General features: G+C 41.6%; 1 protein-coding gene across 14 annotated transcripts in view; it reads left to right on the plus strand.

Annotated features, from left to right (window-relative positions):
* The window catches only part of PXK (PX domain containing serine/threonine kinase like), a 67759-nt gene that overhangs the window by 2515 nt on the left and 40030 nt on the right, over positions 1–25214 (plus strand). For all 14 annotated transcript variants that reach the window (XR_012489719.2, XR_012489720.2, XM_074313184.2 and 11 more), the window contains exons 2-3: positions 18956–19006; positions 21410–21457. Coding sequence is in view for 12 of the 14 variants with exons in the window: in XM_074313184.2 (XP_074169285.1) it covers positions 18956–19006; positions 21410–21457 (99 nt within the window). In the remaining 2 variants the exon portion in view is untranslated. The remainder of the gene's footprint in view (positions 1–18955; positions 19007–21409; positions 21458–25214) is intronic.

The following is a 25214-nucleotide window of genomic DNA, read 5'->3' on the forward strand; positions in this document are numbered from 1 at the left end:
AGTTGCAACCAGACTTTGCCTCTTTCTGTTTGTGTAAAATGTAGTGATTAAAATTGGGACAACATGGTATCTGAGGCATTAAGTTAAGGCATTAAGTCAGTGCTTCAGCAAGGTGGTGAAAGGTGTAATAGGATTCAGATTTTATTGCAGAGCTATAAGAAATAAAGTGAAATAATTTAAGGTAGAGAGAATGGTAATCCCTATAATGATGACTGAACACACAAGACAGTGACTCACAGGAGACCCATAGAGGCAGATGTGGTAGAGTTAAAAAAAAAAAGTAACATTGTCTTACATAATTTTTGACTCTTCTGCGTACTTGTCATTTTAGCTGTAAAATATAAGACTGAGAAATGTTGCATCAGCCATAAACTTTATTGAGAAGATCATATGCTGATGCAAACTTTCTGGACTATTAATGCCTATGAGTAAGTCCCTTTAAAACAGGAACTGTTGGAAATTATGTTGGAAAGTAGTTGTTAAGGGTGGTACATAGAAGAAAAAGGCATTGTTTTCTGTTGGTGAGGTTGAAGATGGCTTTCTGGCTTGTTCACTGAAGGGAGATGGTGTCCCCAAAGTCAGAGGGGCATCATCCTCCCTTTGAAACACTGAATCTCGAAGATGTTGCTTCTTGGCTGTAGGATAGAAACAGAGAGAGAGAGTATATAGTAGATAGCCTTTGGGTTGGAAGAGGTAAGACCTTCATAGGGGTTTGTGCTGACACTTGCTAGTCATGTGACATTGGTTGGGCAAGTCACTTAACCTTTTTGATGTTTAGTTTTGTCATCTATAAATGGATTAAATGCCAGACCTGCTTTACGAAATATTTGTAAAGTGCATTCTGTCATTCTTCCCTCTTTTCACTCCCTGGCAACATATATGCAAAGGGTTAAACACATTAAAGTGTTAATACTGCAAGCAAGCTAATTTTTTTCTATATAGTTCCTTTCATTTATCAAGGTTGTTTAGCCTTGGGAAACAGAATTTATAAGAGAAAATTTTAGGGCTATCTATGATTTAGGATTTATGGACTTGGGAGGGAAAAATTTTGTGGATTGGAAAATGCAGATGCCAGAGGATGAAGGGAACAGTAGGTCACCACCAGAGAGGCATACGGAGATGAGCAACTGGCAGAAAGTATGCAGGTTGGTAGGTGATTCTGTGCCTGACTGGTTTAAATGATTGTATTTTCACTTTAATGGAGCACAGTGAATTGAGCTTCAGGAAAAAAACCAGGCCTCTGGTGCAATAAAATGAAGTTTCTATAAAATCATACATGAAGGACAGTATTTAGGGAGAGGAACCTTTCAGCATGGGGTGGGAGGAACGGGAAGGATTTTCTAAACCAAAGGAATTCTGGTAAAAAAAACCACACATGTAAATTGAGGGAAAGTTTGGGAGAACTAAGAGAGAGGATAAGGGAAATCTGTAAGTTCTTGGCTACATGAAAAGGAAAACTTTTAAAGTCAATAGACTGAAAAAATGCTTATCTGGTTGAAATAGAAACCAGAGGAAACTGACAGTTTTGAAGAAGGTTGTTATCAAATATGCATATCCAATTTTTGCTGGTCAGTCTGCTGTAGTGTGATAGCTCTTAATCTCGTTCCTCCTTTTAAAATATTCTTCTCTGAGGTTCATCTGATCAGGGCCCATTTACTCTGCATTTGGTGCATTTTGTTCTTGAGAAAAAAAAAAGATAATTTTAGTGATATTTGAGGCATAACAGAAAATTTTAAAAACCTGTGGAAAAGATAATATTACCTGTTAGGATCTTTACTGAAAATGGATCTCTCCTTGAACCTTTGACTTTTGCAACCTGCATTCCTGCACAGTTTATTATTCAACAATACTCATTCATTCAACAAAAATACAATGAGTGCCTACTATGTACCAGGCACATGCTGGAGATGTGATGGTGAATTAGACAGCTTCTGCTTTCATGGAGCTTTTGTTCTATCAGATTCTGAGATCTTCATTTTACAGAGTGTATACAAGTCAACCAGAATCTTCACCTGTCATAACACATGGTTTTGAAGTTCCTTTTCTGGCTTGGTTTATAGAGCTTCAGCTTCTCAATTAATGACTTTTTTTTTTAAATATAATTTTTTAAATTCTTTCCACTTATTACCAGAATACCTATTCAAATGTGATGCCAAATTATGAGACATTTTAAGGCAATACAATGCTCCATACCAGAATCTATCTGGGCTTCCTTTTGGGATGTTATTTGGAAGTTTTTTAGAATTCCAAGTTATACTGAATACTTCAAAAGTTTTTTTGAAGACATTTCCATAGACAAACGCAGACATTGTGATAGTTAATTTGCAGCACTTCCACACATTATGTAATAAAATAATAATAGTTGTTTTCTGGGAATCTAATCACTCGTCTCCTACTTGGTTAAGTATTTTTCCTCACTTGCTGGTGAAACCTGTGGTGGATGCAGTCAGAAAACTGAGTTGGAAGCTTTTAGAGACTGGTAATTTAGAGATTGTAAGTAATCTATTCCTATTGAAGAAGTCAATTTGTTGCAGCCTGATTTTAGGGGCTGGTGGTTCTTAATCCTCATATGTCACCTCTGAGGAGGGTTATCCCACTAGAAAGCTTTCTTGTGGTAGGAATACAAATAAGAAGCTGGCTGTAGTTACTGGAAGGAAATGTAGGATTCCAGGCTGAAGTTTATTTTACGTGAAAAGATAGTTATGTGCTTTGCTCCCCACGGGAATCTTGGAAACAGCCACCCATGTGTACAGAACTTCCACATGGATTGTGATCTTGAGATTGTGCTGTGGGAAGGAGAGCAATAGGCTTTTTCATTGTTTTTCTTGAAGTGGAAATCAGCCTTGTCAGTGACTTCTTTCATGCATAACACGCACATGGTAGGGGGAAATTCAGGTGTGACTCCTTTTCAGAGATGACAGGGGCCGTTAATTTTCAGTTTGACACTTTTGACTAAGGACTATGGGACAAGCACTTTTTCGTTCTCTTTTTTTAAAATTAAATTTACTGGGGTGACATTGGTTAGTAAAATGATACAGGTTTCAAGTGTACAGTTCTATAATACATCATCTGTATATTGCATTGTGTGTTCACCACCCAAAGTTGGGATGAGCACTTTGTTTTGGGTAAATCCTTGGGCTTCAGAGGGGAAGAGTTTATGGAGATTGACAATTTAGTCTCCAGCTGATCTTTCTGGCTACCAAATCTGGGGTAAGTCTGGCCGTTTCTGGCTGAAGATCAAGATATCAGGTGTTGCTTCCTGCTTACTGAGAAAAGTCAAAAGCGAAGGGAATGCCGTTGTTATTGTTATCTTCAGGTAACCAAGTAGTTATGTTTTGGTGGCCAAGAGGGTCACCATTATTAACATGTTAGTTTGAGGACTCCATTGCAGAGTAACAGGGGTCTTCCTGGAAAGTTGGTTGGTTTTCTTTGTAGCAGCTTTATTAATGCACATACCATATATTTTACCTACTTCAGGTATACAACTCAATAGCTTTTAGTATATTTACAGAGTTGTGTGTCTGTCACCATTATCAATGTTAGAACATTTTCATTCCCCAAAAAAGAAACGTCAACCCCTTAGCCTTTACCCCGCAAAGTTTTATAACATTGCAGGATGCTAAACTCAGGCTATATATATCCTAAGCCCAAGTTCTTTAGCTCTTCGAGTCAAACTCCTGTAAGGATCTCCTCAGAGGGACAAATTCTCCATAAACGCTCATGCACATGCTATGTAACCTCTCAGAATCTCACTGACCTGAAGCCTGTTCTTAGGCTGTGGATCTTAGGATAAGAATCACAGTTGGAAAAATATTAAAAACTGTAAACTTGTAGAATTCCTTTTTTTGGTTGATGAGATACGTGCATCTAAAAACTGCAGTACACTAGCACAGATAACCTACTTTATGAAAATCCTATACTTAGCACAATAGCATTATGTCCTGTTAGAAGGTTGCAGCATGCCTGCTGCGTTTAGGTGTGTGCCTAGATGACTTCATCAGCAGACTGGCTCAGGTGAAAAGCAAAGGGCTCTGCACTGGAAAGCAGGGCGCCTGCGCCCCAGCCACAGTTCCACCTGTTTATTGAAGCACGTCTTTTTATGATATCTAAACAAGGCTGCCCACATTTCTTTGACATGGCTCATCAGAAACAGGTCATTTCTCCTCATTAATTCAGTTGATGCTTTTTTATGTCTGTGGGAGGAGGGAATGAATGGAGTGTTGGTATGGGAGAATCCTCGATGTAAAAATATGTAAGAACCACCTGTTGAGGTGGAAAGAGAAAGAAAGCAGTGTTGTTCATTCAGGGCCTTCCTTTGAGTCTGCCCTTCCCCCACGTGACAGGTGATTCCTGGACAGGGACTCACCCTTTCCTCTTTGCAGAAGCAGAGGGTAATGAAGCCTGAATTGGGCCTGCTCGTGTTCAACCCTTAGTGTCAGGCCAAGGGTCTGGCCAGCATGGCAGCACCCACTGACCCACCAGAGCCCAGGGAATGTCTGGGTGGCCTGTTGCCATGCTCGGGGTATCTCTGCATGTGACCACCTAGATCATCACATTCGCTGGCAGCCTGGCGCCCGTTTATTCCATGAATACTTCTTGGGCTCTGCTGGGCGCATGGTCTGCTAGGCAGGCAGTGGTGAGCAGGCTCTGCTGTAGGCCCTCAGGCTGCTGAGGGTGGCGAGGGGGTCTGTGCAGTGAGGGCACACCTCTCTCTGCTCCTTCCCACTCCGCAGGTGGTACGGCCCATGTGGGCAGCTTGTTCTGCCTCTGTCCAGGTCTTTCGTTTGGAGAGTTTTTTAAACTCTATGTGCAGCCTTTTATGTCCCTGTGTTGCTGTTTTCATTCAATTTCAAACTAGCACCGTCCCTAGCACATAGATAGTAAGCATTCAGTAAATATTTGTTGAATAAGTGAATTTGTTGAATGAAAGCAGTTATTTGAGATGCAGCTCAGGAAACCCTTCCTGTAGACTGCTATCAACGTCTTACCTATCAAGCTGGATATGGTTTTCCTTCCTCTGAAAATCCCATTCAGCTTTGGCCAAAAGTTGCAAGTTTTTTACACGCCTGTTGTTTCTTATTACCCTGTTTTCTGTGTATACCTACCCCTCCAACACAGGTGAAACTGTATATAATTTGAGGACAGTGACAGTGCCTTAATGACTTTGGACAAATTGCTTAATCTCTCCAGCCTCAGTTTCTACATCTGTAAAGTGGGCATAGTAAGAGTATATTAGGACCGCTGTGAGGATTAACTGAGCTCATATACGTGGAACATTCTGAACAGAACTCAGCATGGAAGTATCAGCTGTTTTGTTGTTATTTACCTTTGTATTTGCCGGAATACTGGTAGCTTTTTTGGCACTCAAGTATGTTGAATGGAAAAAGGAAAATTATTTATTTAAAAGTTTGTCTCACCGTCAATTATGAATACTTCGCTAACAGATGGCAAAAAGACCAGTGACATCTCAAAGAGCAGCTCCCGTTTTCTTTTTTCCCCTCTTTTTACCCTGAGGAACTCATTTGGACAGCCAGGCTCAGGGAGATGAAGCACAGGGTCTCCTTACTGCAGAGCTGGCTGTTGGTGTTTAAAGGCTGCAGAAGAGGTGGAAGAGGCAGGGGAGCCAGTGGAGGGCCTCAGCCACTGAACTGGCAGATGAGCGCCCAGAGGCCAGGACTGGGGAGGGTAGGAGGCCGCTGGCAAATGCCTATTTCAGCTGTTCACCTCCCAGCTTTTGTTCATCACCAGAGGAACCCCAACATGGGACACACACAGTGGACTGTGGCAGTGGAGTGAAAAAATACAATACAAAGCCCTGTGCCTTGTTCTTTCCCCTGCCACTTCCCCTGCCAAGTGACCACGCTGACACTTGTGAGGGGGGTAGGAGGCAGCTGACACCTTCAGAAAGCTGCTTCCTGAGAAAGGCACTTGTGGTCTCTAGTCCAGCCGACTTCCTTTCCCCTAAGTGGACCACTCCAGTAGTGGGCAGGTATCCTGGGGTTGGATACAGTTTACTCCATGTTGGAAAGCTTCTAAGGTGCTGGGGACATTAGTAAGACTTAATGAAGAGTCTTCTGTGTGCCAGGCCCTGTGCTGTGTACTAAGATAAAAGGTGAATGAAACAAGGAGCATACATCTTTGTAGAGGTGGCAGACACCTAAACTAAAGGTGAAGGGAGGAACTGAAAGTGCTGGTCTGTCTGGGAGTAGTGAGGGCGTGGTGGGAGGGGCTCCATCCACCCAGGTCCTCCGGAGGTTTAGGGAACTAGGAAGTGCTGAAGGGAGCCTTTCAGAGGACAAGATATTCTAAATCCCCACTCCCCAGGTTTTTCTTGTAACTTAACAATTTGCTTTCATAGTAATATTGAATTGTACAAACCCCCTCTGGAAGCGATTTTATATCTAAAAAGTATTTTATTTAGATCAGTACATTATTTAAAATTATATTAAAAATATAAAATTTAAAAATAAAATTAAATAAAAATAAATTTAAAAATAAAATTTAAGATTGCCTAAAATTTTAAATGTGTAGGATCTGAATTATACTGGTTTTTGCAATATTAGAGATGGTAAGAATTGTGATAAGTATATAACAAGACAGAGAAAGAACATCTTCAGACAATTTGCAGAATTACCATTTTTATAATTCTACTTCTCTTATTTCTAACTTCTCACTAACTTGTATTTTGTCATTGGCATTCCTGAAGCCTGCCTTTAGTCATGCATGGTCCATTATGGGCGTAAATGAAATCATATATGAGTAAGAGCAAAATCAGTTAAAAAGCTGTGTAAAGTTAAAAACCACGATAAACCAACTAAATCCTGACTGTGCTCATCTGATCTCCGTGACCCTGCCCTTGTTTCCTGAGTGCGCACACAGAGGCGCTTAGTCTGTTCTAAGTTAAAGGGATAAAATATTTAAGTAATTATTTTATTGACAGATTTTTTTAAAAAGTAGAAATAAAACAGAGGCCTTGTAGCCTTTTACACATAAATCCTGAAACACCTCCCAGAGCCCTTAGCTGTTCATCCTGTTCTAAACTGTGACTCACTGATTTGAGTGACCATTTTCTCAATTCTCTCAGCCTGACTGCGTGGGAATGGATTTAATTCATTACATGCAGTGGAGGCCTTAGGGCAGTGCAGTCTAATGGAAATACAATGCGAGCCACATAGGTAATTTTAAATTTTCTAGTAGCCACATTAAAAAATAAAAAGAAACAGGTGAAATTAAATAATATAATCTACTTAACCTACTATATCCAGAGTATTATCATTTCAACAGGTAGTTAATCTAAAAATTATTAATATATTTTATGTTCTTTATATCATACAAAAATTTTGAAACCATATGTATTTTACAGTTACAGCATCTCAATGTGGGCTAGTCCACATTTCAGGTACTCAATAGCCACATATTGCTTGTGGCCACTCTACTGGACAGAGCAGATATATAGACAGAGCAGATATATAGAAATAATATTCAGATGTATGGTTGCTAACATCGAAAGAGCTTTGTGTAATATTAAGTGGAAATAAAGCAAATCACAACACATTGTGTTTAATATGCTTACATTTTTCATAAATATCTATGTTTATCTCTACAAATGGTCTGTACCATCCAGTACTATAGCTACTAGACTACTTAATAAAATTGAATGAAATTCAAAATTCAGTCCTCTAGTCACACTAGCCACATATACATAGTGGTTGCCATATTGGATGTCACAGCCTTAGGTCATGACTCTCTTCACACTGCTGAAATGATTGAGAAAGGCGGAGCTACTTTCAAATGATTGAGTAGGACCTATGAGACCTGCAACCAGGGGCCTTTGGGTTCATTGAGACCCAGAACCTCCATGGGTTTTAACAGTAAAACATAGGAAAGAGGTTCATTTTCATACAGCTGCTGTTAGATTTTAATAGGAGCATAGCGTGGAAGCAAAAGCCTAGTCAAAGACCTGGTTCCCTTTAGGTATCACTGACATTAGCTGCCATTCAAGTGGCTGGGGATGTCCACAAACCTGATGTCCACTTCACGTTCACGTAGAAACGCTCCTTTCTGCTGCTCTAGGACCTGCCTAATGGTCAAAGTGGGGCCTGTTTAACTTGGGAAGAGAAAATAGTTTCCTTATTTGTACACCGCTTCTATGTGGTGCCCAGATTCCATGCAGCCCAGATTTACAGACAGCAGTTTGTATCCATGTAATAGGAAGGTGGCTGCAAAGTGCAGGGATATTCAAGTCAGGAGACTGGGCCAGCGGCCTTCTGAGAGCTCTACAGCTGTGTTAACTCCTATCACCTAGGCCTGGGATCTGGTCCTGGCTCTGCCCCTCACTTTCTCCAGCTTCTTCCTGACTTGATGGACTGGTTCTGTGGGTTCGTTGACCTGTTCATCAGAATGAGAGGGTGTATGATGTGAACACTTTCTGCTCAAGGCCATGGAGCATAGGAACTGCTGTGCCCCTGGGTCAGACAGGCTGTGGTGAAGTCCATCCTTATCACTGACCAGCTGACTGCACTTGTTTAAGTCATTTACCCTCTCTGAGCCTTGGGGTTCCTGTAAAAGAGAGATAGTGACACCTCCCAGCATTGCTGGAATAAGCTGAGGAACAGAAGGCGTCAAGTAAGGGCTCCCTAAACATAGCAATTATTACCTTGAGCTCTGAGGAAATAGATGGCAGCGTGGCATGTATAGTCACTCTATGGTTGATTACGAATTGAAACTAATGTTTCAGGAAGACAGTGACATTTTTAGACTAAGTAGAATAAGTGTATGCGTAGTTAACCCTCGGTTATCCTTAGCGATGATGATGGGTTCTACTGTAAATTATTGAAACCACTAGGGACTCCCCTGGTTTGACTTTTGATTCATTGTTTCAAGCTTCTTTCCCACCAAATGTTTTACGACCCCTGATGCAAGTGGAAGAGTTAAGTTATTTGACTTTCATTTCCTGTTTTCCCAGTCTTCCCAGCACAGTAAAAGTGCTGAAGAGTCGTAAAATGACCAGAAGTTCTCTTCCCAAAGGAAAACAGATGATAGCTTGTGCTCTTATCCACGCTCAGATAATCTCTATTTTTATCATTCAGGATTCTTTATTTTAAAGTAGCATGTTTTAAATTACGTGTGTAGCAAACCAAGGAACTTTTTAAAAAATTGCTTTTCCTGATTAGAAATGTAATATATGCTCATTGAAGAGAACCTGAGAAATACAGAAAAAAATAGCTAAGAGAATTTAAACCACACATAATTTGACCTCCAGAGGCAACTGCTGTTAACATTTGGTGTAGTTCCCTCTTCTTATCAAAGTTATCACAATTCTTTTTATCCTTTCTTTCATATCATTATAGCATACACCTTTCCCCTTGTAATGAAAAAATTTAATACATCTTTTTAAAGGCTTGCATATTCTTCCTCTAGATGAATAAACCACGTATAACTTAACGCTTTCTCTTATTGTTGACATCCAGGTTATTTTAGGGGCGGACTTTTTAATTAGCCACTTTTACAAATGGGCAGAGTAGCTGAGACCAGAGAGGCTGGAATAATGGTACTTCCTGTCAGAAGTCAGAGACTGGTAACATTGTTTCCCATGTTCAAAGCAAAGGACTACTTTTTATTTTTCCTTCCATGGTCTCCATAGTGAGGCTGCTGTCTCCTGCTGCTGTCTCCCTTGCTTGCCAATTAAAGCCCTGATGTATTTACCAGCAGACACACCTGGTGTTTGCTGTTTTCTTAGCAGGAGAGAAGAGTTGCAAAGCTGGCCTTTGTGTTGGATGCTCTAAATTTACAATCTCATCTAATAGTCACCACATTCCTTTTGGAAAGGTCCGACTTTTCAGATGAATAAACTGAGGCTCAGAGACGTTAGGTCACAAAACTAGTAAGTGGCAGTGGGCTTAGAACCGGGTCTCTCTGAATGGAAAGCCAGGGCCATTTCCCCTGGGGGCTTGTGGTGATGGTGTCTGGGAGGGGGGCACTGGTCACTGATCATCACACAGTGACCAGCTCCTCCGGCAGGCTCCAGGAGGGCCTCTGTGGCCTGTCTTTGGGGCAGTGCTAATGGGGGGAGGTAGAGACGTGGCCCAGGAGGAAGAGCAGGTACCAGCTGAGGGCGTGAGGCGTGAGCAGTGCCCACCTTAGCTACTGGAGCCCACACAAAATCATTTACAACCAGATTGGAGTCTTTGTGTTTAACTGTCTTTGGGTTTAACTGTCTTTTCTAGTTAAATATGTGGTGGGCGGTTCTCTGAGATTATGTTCACTGCGTCTGTTTCTGCACTTTTAGGGTGATGACCCAAAGGATGTGAGGATTATTTAACAGTGAAGGTTATATTTCATTTTTAATTCCTATTTAATTGAGCTTTAAATGTTTGAGGGCTTTTTTTCTTTTCATTGCTTTGATGTAAGGTGGAATACTGGGTTCTCATCTTAGCAAATTATATAATTTGCTTTGGCGTTATTTAAGGGTCATTGTACTGGAGAATGCTACAGGAACTGCTTTTAAAGTGCTGTATCCATTCTGTAGTCATGTCTGAGGTCAAAAGAATTTTTGAGTGCTGCTTTGCAGTGCTCCTCCTGCCTGGAACAGTGGCTGTCTTTGAAGTCCGCCTGGAGACCAGCTTCCCTGGCAGCACAGGAGACCGTCCTGCAGAGAAGAGAGTGGACTTCAAAAGGCCCAGATAAGGGAGAAGCACGAGCCACAGGGCTGCTGCATCTCACTGCTGCATCTCACTGCAGGAATCAAAGCGTGCTTGTGCTGTGTTCCTTGTTCCTTCTGTGAACGCAGTAGAAGCTGGAGAATTTGTTTTGCATAAATTAAAGCACATGGTTCTATGATTCCATCAGTTAGATTTTAAATTAAATTTATTTCGGTTGGTTGAAAAGGAGATATACTTGGCTTCCCTCACCTGCCACAATTTAGGTTAGCTTCAGAGGCTTTTAAAACCTTTAGTGTTTTCATTCGTTTGGGGGGAGGTTTTGCACATTATTGGATTGTGCAGCAACTGAAACACAAGGCAATTCCAGCATTGAAAATTTGCAGATGAGACAATGATAAATAATGACTATTTAGCAGAGCAAGGAGTAATCATTAATGCTGAGTGAAATATTAAGGACCATGAGCCATGAGGCAGGTGGCCAGGGAGCTGAGCAGAAGCCTTGTAACTGAGAATTTCCTCAGAAACCTTGCTGTCCTTCGGGGTGACACTGCCCGCTACCCGTGAGCTGCAGCTATTGTGCTGTGTGAGACTGTGGGTTTGAATACTGATTTTATAAAGGCATGATAGGTCTGAGAGCTTGGGAGATCGCATGAGAGTGCTGTTTGACTTAACCTCGATGGAGGTTCACAGGAAAAAGAGCAATATGCTTCCTCCTGCCAGAGGGGTAAGCCATCGGTCAACAAATACTCATCAATCGAGTGTTTGCTGCACTTCTGCTATTGGCCTGACCTTGTGCTGGTTGCTATTTGGAATACAAAGAAATGTGTGATTTCAGTCCTTGAAGAACTTAATCCAGTTGGCGAGATCCCTCCTCCCCCAGCATAGGCAGACATGGGACAAAAATAGCAGTAATATGACTAAAAGGCTGAACTAGGTTTTGAATAGGTAGAACCACAAAGAGAGGAGAGTTAAGAGGCATTTAGGATACAAGAAGTCTGACTGGTCAGAGGAGGGTTTGAGTAGAAAGTAAGGGTTAGGACAGTTAGGTCAGGTGTGGAAGAACATGGAAGCTAGGCAAAGGCATTTGCGTTTTAGCCTGCGGGAGGTGGGATCCCTGCAAGATTCCTGAGCAGGGAAATAGCATAGTGTTAGATGTCCATCCAGCAAGGTCACTTGTGCTCAGCATTCTTTGCAGGCCTTTCTCTGAAGGTGGAAGCAGGTTTGGGAATGAACCCAGAGAAGTGGGGTGGCTGGTGGGTGCTGGAGACAGACCTGGCTTCCTAGCCCAGAATCACCACTCTTGTCAAGGTATTTATCCTCTCAGAGACTCACTGCCCACAGCTGTAAATGAGGGTAATGGTTCTTTTGTGTTCACTTGAAAGGGCCATTGGGAGATGGTGGGACTGGTGCCTGTGGGAGCCATCCTCTAGACCCCGTGTGGGGGATCCCTCCAGGGCTCAGGGTAGGTCCCTACATTACCCAAGAAGACAGGAGAGTGGAGTCCATGTGAAGCCGAAGGGAGGGATGGGGGTAGAGGAGACGAAGGTTTGGTGGGTGCGTGGTTCGTTTGTTTCCTTCATCTCGTGACAGAGGCTTTATTTTTGTAGTGTGAAGCTGCTTCCTATTTACGAGGTTTTTAGAAATGTGATTCTCACCCCTGGCTGCACGGTTCAGTCACCTGGGGAACTTTTAAGACCTCCTAAAGCCTGTGCCCCAGCCCAGACAGGTTAATTAGAATCTTAGGGCAGTGGGGTCTAAGCATAGGAGTCTTTTTAAAAAGTATTCTATAGGTGATTCTAGAATGTAGCAGGGTTGGAACTCTTTGCTTTAGAGGTAAAGATGTAGGAACACGTGACAGGTATCTGTAAAATACCTCCGAAGAGCTGCCCTGTATTTCTGTACTTTGAGTCTCAGAGTAAATCTAATAGCTGTGTGTGTCAAAGGGAAGAAACAAATTACATGGGTTAGGCTGGTTTAAAGGTTTGCTTAAGTTTTGGCTTTAGCTTCTTTAACACATTTCTTTTAAAGTGGTCTGTGTTTATAGCCTCACTAACGTAATTTGGGGCCAGACAGATTCAAAATAAGTTTTCTTCCTTGGTTTTCCTAAAATCTCACCGAAGTGAGACATCTTTGAATACCAGCTACTGTGCACAGAAATCTTCAATACCTTTTTGGAAACTCAGGAGACACAAAATGCCAGTAAGGATGCTTACGTGGAAAAATGGCCTGTGTCGGAAGCATGAATCATGATTGTGGCAAGGACAGCCCACCCCTGCATTCTCAGCATGAGTCCCTAGTCTACATCATTAGGGGTGAACCACCCGAGTCCCACGGACTGGTGAGGACCCCCATCTTTCAGGGCTGCAGAAGGAGCTGGGCTCAGACGCCCCCTGGCCCTGGGGGTTGCCAGCTGTACCTGGAGGGTTAGAAGGTCTTAGAGTCAGCGACTTGGGTCCCAGTCCCCAGTCAGGTGCCTCCTCGCTAGCTAGCGATGCGACCTTGGAGAGCTCATCTCCCTGAGCCAAGTGAACTGAGATCTTCTACCCTCTTGGCAGCTGTGAGAACTGAATGAGCAGTGTTGAGTAAGGAGCTTAGCAAAAGCTCCTGGCACAAAATCAGCACTCACTTTCCATGAATTCTTTTACTTAAGTCAGAAATCATGTGATCCCAGTGCCTTTCCAGTTTGAAGAACTTCAGCACCAGACCTCACTGACTTGCCAAACTGCCCACATGCGAGGGCTTGACAAGCAGCCACCCTGCCCGTCCACGATAAGGCGTGTGGTGTCCTGAGGAAGAGCAGGAAGGAGAAGACCCTTTAGGGAAGTGGCAACAGATGGCAGAGTTTGGGGCAGGCGTATCTGTGTGACTCAGGGCTGCCCCGCGGGGCTCTTAACGCCCCCTTCTGTGCCTGATGGGCATTGGTGTTTATTGTCTCTTACACACACCGCAGGTTCTGTTCCACATTAGAGAGGGTGGCAAAGATGGAGACGATGCCCTGGAGGATTCTGGGTGCTGACTCCAGCTCAGGAGGTGGAGGCCTAACTTCAAATGGGGGATTTTTACTGGTCTCCAGGGCACTCTTCTCTCTGCTTGAATAAGAGCACCAGCCGTGGGTGCAATCAGTAGACAGCCATACGATGTTTTTCAGCTTACAGCATTGGAGATTTGAGGCGAAAGTATTTTCTTTTGGTCAGGCTGGATGGATGGTATCAAGCAAACTAGAATAATTCAAATGTTTTATAGTTAGGGAACAGTCTGCCCCATTGAAGTGGAATAAAAATATTTCTGAACAGCGTCACCTTATCTTATTTCCCATTTGTAACTACATAGTGGGTGGGACTTGGGGGCTGCACTGGACCCTCATTCTTAATGAGCCTTTACAGGCGAAGTACAATGGGTGGTACTCGAGGCTGCCAGTAACTGATTTCACCCTCTCAGGGGATGTGCACTGTTACAGATGCTGCTGTGTGTGGAGGGCCGGGGGCTGTGGCCAAGGCAGATGATGACAGAGGAACCCCCACCAGCACCCGCACCCCAAGGCTCTGTGGACTGGGATGACCTGTTGTACTGATGCAGCCGAACGTGGGTTTCTCAGCCTTGGCACCATGGACATTTGGGGCCAGATGGTTCTTTGTTGTGGGGGCTGTTCTGTGCTTTTAGGTATGTAGCAGCATCCTTGGCCTCTGTCTACCAGATGCCAGGAGCGCTCCTGCCCCTTCCTTGTGACATCCAAAGATGTCTCCAGACATTGCCAATTGTCCCCTGGGGGCAGAATCACCCTTTTTGGAGAACACTGGCCTACACACCAAGCAGTGCCTTGGCAGGAACATTAATTCACATGTCACTTTTGGGTATCACAGTCTGACCTCAGCACCCAGGCACTGTCTTGCAGTGCTGCCCGTCTGCCAAATGCTTTTCCCAAACATTACTGTGTGCCCATTTGTAGCCAAGTAAAAAAAAATAAAATAAAAAAATCTAAACTATATGTCTACATGGGAGGAATGGAGTCAGACTGTACTTTTCTTGTTCAGAATTATATCGCCAGCATGAACAAAGCACAGGGATCGGAACATGGTAGGTACTTAGTGGGCATTTACAGTTGGCAGCAGCATCTTTGTAGGACATAGGTGTAAACTTTACACTCAAAGTATGTGAAGCAGGACAGCAGATGTTTACTGAGCACCTACCAAGTGCCCGACATTGAGCTGGGATTTTGAAAACTAATATTCTTTTTCTGGTAAATCATAATGAGGCAATGGATGCTTGAAGCAATTTTGTAGAATTAACATTCCCTGCCCCCCAACTTTAGACATCAAAAAACTTGTCTATGTGTAGTTGTTTGGAATTACTCAATTATATGTACTAATTTCAGCCCTGTAAGAATGTAAAAGCTCAGAAAATTTGCCAGTGAGAAAAGTCTGAGAAAAAAAAAATTTCAGAGCTAAAGGACTGATCCCAAAATATAACAATGTCTAATGTTTTTAGCATTTTGGCTTGACCTATTCAGAAATAATTGCATTAGTGCATTGCATAAAGATTCACCACACTACACAACTCAGTTTTGAAATATTTTATAACCCCACATGAAACCAACTAAGCATGGTGCCAGGCTCATCGTTGATTCACTAGTAATTGAGAGCATATTGTTGAATGTATCATCCTTAACATATTCTAGAGGAGGTGGAACTTCCTGCTTATATGGACTTTATTAGCCTTTGCTAAATAAACAGAATGGAAATGACTCATTGTATAATAAGATCTACTTTAAAATCCAGTTACCAGGTTAACAGTGCTTATGTGACTTGACTCTCGAACCTATTTAAGTCAGAATTAATTCAGTAGAAAGGATTTGTTGAGTACTGCGTTGATAAGGATTTATTGAGTGGTGACTATGAGTACTGCCTAATTCATACCATCCAATGATGTTAAAACAATTCTGAGCATCTGAGGAAAGAATATTAACATTCTTTGTATAGTTTAATCTGTACTTTCATCATAACTCCTGTGTGTATAAGCAGAAGGCTGGACCAGGTCTGTTTTCTGTTTACTTACTAGTGAGAATTACTTAGGGAGGCTATTAAAACTTCCAATTCCTGGGTTTTTATCCTAGAGATTCTGATTTAGCAAGTCTGATGCAAGGCCTGGGAATGTGTATTTTTAACACCCTTACTTTTCCTGGCTCCCAGGGAGCAGGGAGATTTTAATGATCAGGCAGGTTTGGCGGTTACTGGATTTGGTTTCTTTGGAAAACGCCATCACTGCATATCTATTCTACCTTTTTATTTGTTTTCTTAATCATGGCTTTTTCTAGATGACTGCATATAATGTGCAAACTTTGAACACTGAAAATCATGGATCGTACTTAGTCTCCTGACTGCTAGCACATATAGTTTGGAATGCCTACGGTTAAACTTTTTATTTGAGATAACTGGAGAGTCATGTGCAGTTGTAAGAAATAATTCAGAGAGATCCTAAATGTCCATTACCCAATTTCTGTCAGTGGTAAGGATACCTTACAAAACGAGTACCGTGTCATAACCAGGAGCCTAACAGTTGATGCAGTCAAGATACAGAATGTTTCCACTGTCGGGAGGGAAAATTCTCCTCTACCCTTTAAGGTTTGCCTGGCTGGTCTAATAATCAAATTGATAGACAAATTAGCAGGTGAAAAAAAAATTTAAGTTTAATAACATGTATATCTCCTCTATACATGTTATTCAGTTAAAGACAAAAGAAGATGTAGAAGGTGGGGAATGCATTGTGGAAGGTTACAGGGGAAGCACAGTGAACAAAGGTAAGATTGTTATGCAAGATTTAAGGTCCTGCCTTCTCCACTGCTAGTGAAGGCAGGCCTGGGACAGTGACGGAGGGAAACAGTCTCACAAATGGAATTTCCCTTCCAAATGGAATTGCCCTTTACGAAGGGTAATTTCTACTTGGTTTTCAGAGCTTCTCCCATGTCTGCTGTTTCTTAAAGTTAACCAGTCTAAAAGAGTAGATATCCCCAAAGAGTCATATTTTGGGGAGGCAAACTCTGCTCCCCTTCACCATCAATCCAAGCAACCTCATGTCTTAGTCTGTTCAGGCTGCTATAACCAAATGCCATAGACTGGGTGGCTTAGGCACAGCAGAAATTTATTTCTCACAGTTCTGGATGCTGGAAGTCCAAGGTCAAGGTGTCAACATAATCCCGGTCTACTGAGGGTCCTTTTCCTGGCGCATATCTGCTACCTTCTCAAAAGTGTCCACACATGGTGGAAGAGGCAAGGGATTCCCCTGGAGCCTCTTTTGTAAGGTACTGATCCCGTTACAAGGGTTTCACTCTCAGTACCTAAGTACCTTCTGTCATGCGGGGGACCCTGCTCGCTGCGACATTTGTCGTGCGGAGCGGCCTGTGGGGTCTCTGGTCCCGCTCCCCACATAAGAACGCAGGATATGGGTAGGCCAAAAAGGAACACCCATGGAGCCATAGATAGGGGAGTCCTACCACTATAGGCTCACTGGAGGCTGGATCCACACGACCCGCAACCTGCCGTCGGCTTCTCTGCCTGCCAACCAACTGACTGACCAACCAGCGCAGCCACGGAGGTTATATCAGTGGCTAATTGGCTAACTGCTTACAGCTGACGGCCAACTAGCCACAGCTGATGGCCATCTACTACCCGAGCCAGCACCTTTCCATGTGAGGCCGAGAGCCTGGAAACTGCTCTCTGGGACTCTGTCCCCACACCTTCCAAAGGCCCAACTCCTAGTACCATCATCTTTAGGATTTAGTATTTCAACATGTAAATTTTGGGGACATAAACATTCAAACCACAGCACCTCACTTTGCCGTTCTATAGCCACAGCCGTTTCCCTCCCACATGTACCCTACCACCCCAGCCTTAACTCTTGGCAACCACCAATCTGTTCTCCATATCTATAATTTTGTCATTTCATGTTATATAAATATAATCATATACAGATGCTCCTTGACTTACAAGGGGGTTATGTCCCCATAAACTTATAATAAATTGAAAAACTATTGTTGTGTCAAAAATACATCTAACACGCCTAACTTACTGAGCATCATAGCTTAGCCTAGCCTACCTTAAACATGCTCAGAACACAGTATCCAAAAACCACTGGCAGCATAGTACACTGGAGAGTATCTGTAGTTTACTCTCATGATCTCGTGGCAGGCTGGAGCTGTGGCTCGCTGCCTCTGAGCAGCAGTCGCATGAAAGTATTGTTCCACATAGTGCTAGCTTGGGAAAAGATACAAATTCAAAATGTGAAGTAGGATTTCTACTGAATTTATATCGCTTTCACACTGTAAAGTCGAAAGAAAAGTCATAAGTTGGAGACCGTCTGCAGTTTATAATCTTTCAGAATTGGTTTTTTCATTCATCATAATTCTCTGAATTATCAAGTTGTTGCCTGTATCAGTAGTTTATTCCTTTTTGTTGCTGAGTCCGTGGTATGGATGTAGTAAAGTTTAACCATTTACCTGTTAAAGGATATCTGGCTTGCTTCTACTTTGGGGCTCTTATTAATAAAGCTGCTATGAACATTTGTGTAGAAGTTTTTGTATGAACCTAAGTTTTCATTTCTCTGGGGTAAATGCCCAGGAGTGCAGTTGCTGGGTTATATTATAATTAACGTGTTTAACTTTTTAGGAAACTGCCAAACTGTTCAGAATAGCTGTACTATTTTACATTCCCACAGGCAATGTATGAGTGATCAGTTTGCATGCTAGCCAGCATTTGGTGTTATTTTTTGTTTCAGCCATTCTGATAGGTGTATTGTGATATCTCATTGTGGTCTTAATTTGCATTTGCTTGATGACTGGTCATGTTGAATATCTTTTCATGTGCGTATTTGCCATCTGTATATCCTCTTGAAAAGAATGTGTATTCTGTTGTTGTTGGATGGAGTGTTCTATAAATGCTAATTTAATCTTTTGGTTGATGGTATTGCTGAGTTCCTCTGTTTTTGTTGGAATTCTGTTTAGTGGTTCTAGCAATTGCTGAGAGAAGGGTGTTGAAGTTTCCAACAATAATCTTGGATTTGTCAGTGTCTTCTTTCAGTTCTATCAGTTTTTGCTTCACATATTTTGCATCACTGGTGTTTGGTGCATACACATTTAAGACTGCTATGTCTTGCTGGTAGATTACCCTTTTATCTTAATGTAATATCCTTCTCTGTGTCTATTTTCTTTGCTCTGAAGTCTACTTTATCTGATACTTTCACTTGTTGTTGATCTTCTGATTTGGGTCTTTTATAATTGAGGTTCTTTTTCTCCTCTTTTTTAGGAATATATCATTCGGGTACAAAGAGGAATTTCTGTAGAAAACAGCTGGCAGGTAAGCTTTTTTTTTGTCATTAGAAAATGTTTAAAATTTCTAAACAAAATTCTGACTGTGGCATGTAAAAAAATCTGGGAAAATCAGAATATGCATAAATACAAATCATATTTCTTTTAGATATAAACCTTTAGCTCTAAGACATATATCATAAAAGGCTTTTCTGTTCCTAGTTGTTTGGTTTAATTTATGTTTGATGTTACCATGGAGAGTATCTAGCTAGGAATTTGTTTTCTAGCTAGACCCAGAATAAGTAGGATAGGCAAATTACTTGCTTTGTTCCTAGAAATTCAAACCTCCCCAGCAGCCTTGGTTTGGATGAAGGAAGTTAGAATTCAGTCCGCCAGGTACGATAGTAAGGTGAGACAGTGCCCTGGACATTATAAAGTTTGGACACTGCATTTCATGGACTCCCAAGTTCACTCATAGACGATTTCTAGTACTGGTTCTCTCGTTGACTATAGGTGGGGGTCTTCTTACAGCCCCAGGGTCTGCTTTCCTCAGTGGTGGCCTCAGAAAAAAACTTCCTGCGTGGAAGTCCTTCCATCCCAGCTGACTTGCAGAGGGTGGCTGAATGCTGAGACCATTTCTTTCCTGTTTCAGTAATATAATTACCTTCTTCCTCTCCCATCTTCCAAAACTCTTACCTTATCTTTTCACAGCCCAGCTTGAACCTTACCTCTATTAAAGAACAAAATTCAACCGAGTAAATTTGAAGACCTAATTGGCTTTAATAAGTGATTCATGAATCAGGTAGCATCCCACCTCGCAACTAGGGAGGTGCTCCGATGAGTTGTACAAAATGGAAGGTTTTATAGACAGAAGGGGGGTGGGACTAAGAAGTTAAAAGAGTGAATTATTTCGGCAAGGACACCTTCTCTTAGGGGAAGGTAAGGGGTCTTATCAGGCAGATTACCTCACTAGTGTTAATAAGGAAATTCCAGACTCATTGATTTAAAACCCCACTCCTGGGAGAGGCTGAAACTGCAATTAGGATAGGATAGTTATGAAAGTTTTGGTTTGGTGACCTGGCTTAGCAAAACTGACTCCCATTTTGGCCTTCCTCCCTTCCTTCCTTCCTTCCTTCCTTCCTTCCTTCCTTCCTTCCTTCCTTCCTTCCTTCTTTCCTCCCTCCCTCCCTCCCTCCCTCCCTCCCTCCCTCCCTCCCTCCCTTTCTCCCTCTTTCCCTCCCTCTTACCCTAAGCAAGCTTTGACCACAGTGGCCCACACTTGGTCTTTTCTTTGCCTGAAATTTCAAACTGCTTTTTGTTTGAATAATTATAATATTCAATATCTATTGAGCATTTGTTGTTAGGCACTGGTTGAAGCACATTAATTCATTCAACCTTTTCAAAAAAGTTCTGTGTGGTAGTGTTAGCCTCATTTTACATTCAAGAGGTAAGTAACCGTTCTAAGGTCACACTCAAACCAGTGACAGATAAGGGTCGGCATTCATATATTCTCCATGGTTAACCACTATGCTACCTTTTGTTCCTTTGCACTTATCAGGGATGGTCTTATATTTAACTTTTGGATGTATATTTGACAAGCAGGGCCAACACAGTATCCTATCAGAAAAATCAACCTTTGATACAGTTTTCTAGATTCAGTGCATTAGAATTCCAGGGGATAAGTAACAAAAATGTAGACTCTTGGGCCCCACCCTAGATCTACTGAATTAGATTCTCTGCAGTGCGGTCCTAGGTGATCTCCCGGTAAGTCTTCTGCAGGCTCACATTTGAGAATTATCAGTAGCAGTTGAACAATCATCAAATTGTTCAAAAGCAAAATAATTTCCTTGCCCAGAGCCTGGAAAACTAGTAGAATTTGTCTATGGCCTAATCAGACATCAACATAGCTAAGAAAGAATGTGTAGACAATGGAAGGTGGACTGTCTGCCAAAAGGGGAAACATGGGAATCGGAGAGGTGTGCTCTTTGCCCGCAGCTGTAGTCCAGTCTTGAGAACGGTAGGATCTTACCTGGGGGTAGTTTTACCCAGAGCAGAAATGAAATGGCCTGAAAACTGTCCACCTCCTTTTAGTTTTATTTCATTTTCAGTAAAACTTTTTTTTTTCTTTTTTAGTAAATCATTAATTCATCGTTCCAGGTGCCTGGTTAAAAAAAAAGAAAGATATTTAAATGGCTATTCGTCCTGAAAACAAATACATCATCACTCTCCCTTACCTGTTGGTGTCTTGTGAATTTGGCTGGCATTAACCAGTTTCCCCTGGTCCAGCCAACCCTGGCACAGTGCTAGGTCTGTTTTCTGGGCCTGTCAAGTTAAACAAGTTAAGCACCCTTAGTGCAAGTGCCTCAGCTGTAGAAAGCCAGTCAATATTAAATAAGGAAATGAAAAGAGATGGCCTGTGCTGAATTAAACACCACTGTCTTGTTTCTTACAGATTGTCAGGAGATACAGTGACTTTGATTTGCTGAACAACAGCTTGCAGGTAAATATCTTAAGACACTAATGACACACATTGATGGCCTGGGGTGTCTCAGAAACCAGTTGGAAATGGCAATATCAGGAACAAGAAATTAGCAAATTTCCCTGGCAAAAGAGCTAAAGTCATACTTTAAACAGATGATGTGTGACTCTAAAAATAAACTTTTGAGAACAAACATGTGATTTGTAACAGTCACTCTGCAACTGAGTACCTTTGTGCCCGACTGCTTCCTTACCACGATCACGGGATGCTGTGTATTACCCTTTTTGCAGATTAGGAATGATTAAATGAATTGCTAGAGGTGTTCCTTTAGATGGAGCTGGATCTCCGTCAGACTCTCTCCACTAAACTAGGCTGTGTGCTCAGCATTGCAGACCAACATTCAGCAGTAACTAGAGAATTTTTCGGTGTAACTTTTCCTTTTAAATACATATTTGTAAATTCCTTTGATTTAAATGTTCATAAGTTGGTGGCCATAATGGAAAAAGGGATGAGCTGCAAAGTCTTTCCCTGGAAACACAGCTAGTACGGTAATCATTGAGGGGTCCTAGAGGGGCTTTAGTACTGTTGGAAATATTGGCAATACCACCCATGTCTTCATTTGGCAGATTGGTCTTCAAGTGCAGTGGATTAATGAAGATCATTGGGTTTGTGTCATATCTCAGATTTGATTGGTAACACAAAACCTTTAAACCGGAGCCAGAGTGCTTGGCTTATTACCAGCTCAGCTCCCTTCATTGGTGAGCTAGCCATCGTCACTTATTCTGAATGACCTCTGATCCTGTCCAAAAAGGTCAAGAGGACTGCTGGCTGGGAGGGAGCATAATGCTTCTTTTCCTTTAAATGTTCATGTTTTATTGACCAAACTATGGAAAATAGCATTTGTAGAGTCCACACTTTAACATTATTTACAACACTGTTAAAAGCATTACCTCCCTATTTTCCTTCCAATAGAATTGGCCAGAGTATCTGCAAACCTTTACGTAATTGCCATATGGCCATGCATTTGACACATGTTGTCTTTTGAAATTTTAATTATAGTATGACCAACTTAAATCTCCAGATAGAATATTGGCAGAGATTGAATTTTCCTCATAGATAGGTTTAGTTGGTTTCATTTATGGATTTTAATAGCATATTCTTTACTCTTAGACAAAAGCTGGGCCTGTGATGACCTTATAGATAGGGCACCGATGTGCGGTATATTCCAGCAGTGGATGTTCTACACAAGTCCCTCCAGACATTTCCATGTGACACTTGCACAGTGGCGTGAGCATCTGAGGGTTAACATGGAACCTACTATCTATTTTCACTTTTATACCCGATGAACCTTTGCCCAGTTTTAAAGAAGGGGGAGTCATCTTTGTACTGTGTCTTTCAGCTAGAGCTTTCCCCATCTGAACTGAAGGAGTAAGAATTGTGGGAGAAATATTTCTAAAATGGAAATTGCCTGGGCCCAACCCCTAAGAATGGGTGGTGGGGAAGGGTTTTATCTCCTATTTGTTCTTGCTTTGGGGATATAAGGTTGAATCTTTGTTGACTATTCAATTATGGCATTTTTAATATAATAGAATTTTATTTTTGCTTCAGTGTAATTTTCCTTTTTAAAATGAGTACTTTCAATGTGCATCTTATTTCAAATGCAAATATTCATGTGTATTGATGTTGGCTTGTGTTGGGCAGGATATGGCCAGACATCATTTCAAGTGGGAGGTTTTTCTGGATCCAAGTAAACAAACAGAAGAAAGTACATACAGCTTTTTGGCAACAAAATATTTTCAAAACAGCCTCCATAAAATAGACCAAAAGGATTCCAAAACCGCAGAATAAAACTGTGACCATGATTTTCAGTGTCTGATTACCCTTCTGACAGATAATGAGTTCCTGCTGAAGGAAAAGAAATGTAATACACATATGCAGAGTTCAATAGAAAAAATGCCTAAGTGAAAAGAGAAAGCAGGATGTAAAATCATACATGCAATATAATATAATTACATGAAATGTTTAGAAATAAAGATTGGAAGGAAATATGCCAGAATGTCAACAAAAGTGATCCCAAATGGTGGGATTATGGGTTATGTTTTTTTTCTGCTTCTTTATACTGTTCTGTACTTTGCAAGTTCTCTACAAACCAGCACGTGTAAGCTATGTAAGGAAAAACAGAGAAAAGCTGTACTTTCCCAACTTTTTATAGTGAGCATATTTTGTGGTAACAGTGAAGAAAAATCACCACCTTATTTTAAAGGCAACATCAAATTAGTAACCATCAAGGGAGACAGCGTAGAACAAGGAAGAAGAAGGAAGCAGGAATTGAAATGACCGGAACTGGGTCGGGAACCCTCAGACTTGGGAACGAGTCCAGGCTCAGCTCTTACTGGCCTTCAGACGTTGGATTAGTTATTTCCTCTTTCGGTCCTCACTTTCCCCATCTGAACTGAAGGAGTTAAACCAGGTCTCAGGTCTGTTGTAGCGCAAATGTTTGTTATTTGAATTTTACTGCCCATTGTTGACATTGGAGAGATTCTACTGTACACTGAGGGGACATGGGGACAAGTTAAGAGTCTGCTGAAAGTTTAGAACTCCCTAGAATACTCACTGGAATGTGGTTGAATGCAGTTTGTAAGGTCATTAAGATCTGATACCGGAAGTGAGAGATAGCCATATGGCCATGCATTAGACACATGTTGTCTTTTGAAATTTTAATTATAGTATGACCAAACCTTCAGAGTTTGAAGGTTTTTCCTGCAGCAAAAGGTAGTTTTCTTGAAAATGATACAGTTTGTCATATAATTTGCAGGCTTCTACTAGGCTAGCATGGGTCAGATTATGGGCTTTAGACCCCATTTTGGTGATCATCTCCCCTTTGCATTGTCATTATGCAGGTATTATGAATGAAACTTTGGGGGCGTTTTCTGCTGGCTTCCTTGTTCTCTTTCTCTTAATTCAAGAAGGGAATCCATTTGGCGTGTTATAGAGGAAAGTTCTGGAAAATGGGATGATGAGGTGTCATGGCTTCGAGCCATCAGTGTGGAGGTGTATAGGAAGTCACCGGCTTAGTGACTCTATCACTCCATGTGCTAGTATTCTCTTTCCCACCTTATAATTAGTCACTGGAGTTCTAAATTTTATATTCTGAAATTGATAAGCATTTTAAAAAAAATTCTAGGAGAAAGTCAAAAGAAAATAAGTGTCTCTTGAATGCTAATCTTTGTAAAAGGCAAGATTTTAAAATAACACACACATTGCATAGTTTTAGTACTTTGAGGAATATTTATTGTGAGGATGTAAACTCCTCCAGCATATCTAGCAGACTGACATAGCAGGGACACGATGACCATGGCTGTTGGCGAAGGACTGTGTTTCACCTGATGATTTGGAAGAGCTGATGGTATGTCTGGGCAGATGGGTACATTTTCCTAAGGTGAAATGAAGCTAGAAAAAATAGATTGGTTGAAGCTTGGAGGCCACAGAGTTTGAAACAGGTACCTTATCAAATTCATTTTCACGTCCTCACCATGAATGAAACATTGCCTTACTGAAGTTTGAATCCAAAGATATCAGACATGACTGTCCATTCTGAGAGATGTGGGATTCAGCTGGGTCTGCCGCTGGGCGGGTAGTGCAGGCAAATCTGCTGACACTGGTGAATGGCATTTAAAAAAAATCTGCTCTGTATGCGATTAGTTTGGTAAGCAAAAGAGTTTTTCTTTCTTTCCTTTTTTTTAAATTTGAAAAAAGTAGTAAATGAGCGGTGTAAACA

This window comes from Rhinolophus sinicus, chromosome 5 (genome assembly GCF_057876585.1).
Source record: "Rhinolophus sinicus isolate RSI-liver-muscle chromosome 5, RSI-T2T, whole genome shotgun sequence".
NCBI lineage: Eukaryota > Metazoa > Chordata > Mammalia > Chiroptera > Rhinolophidae > Rhinolophus > Rhinolophus sinicus.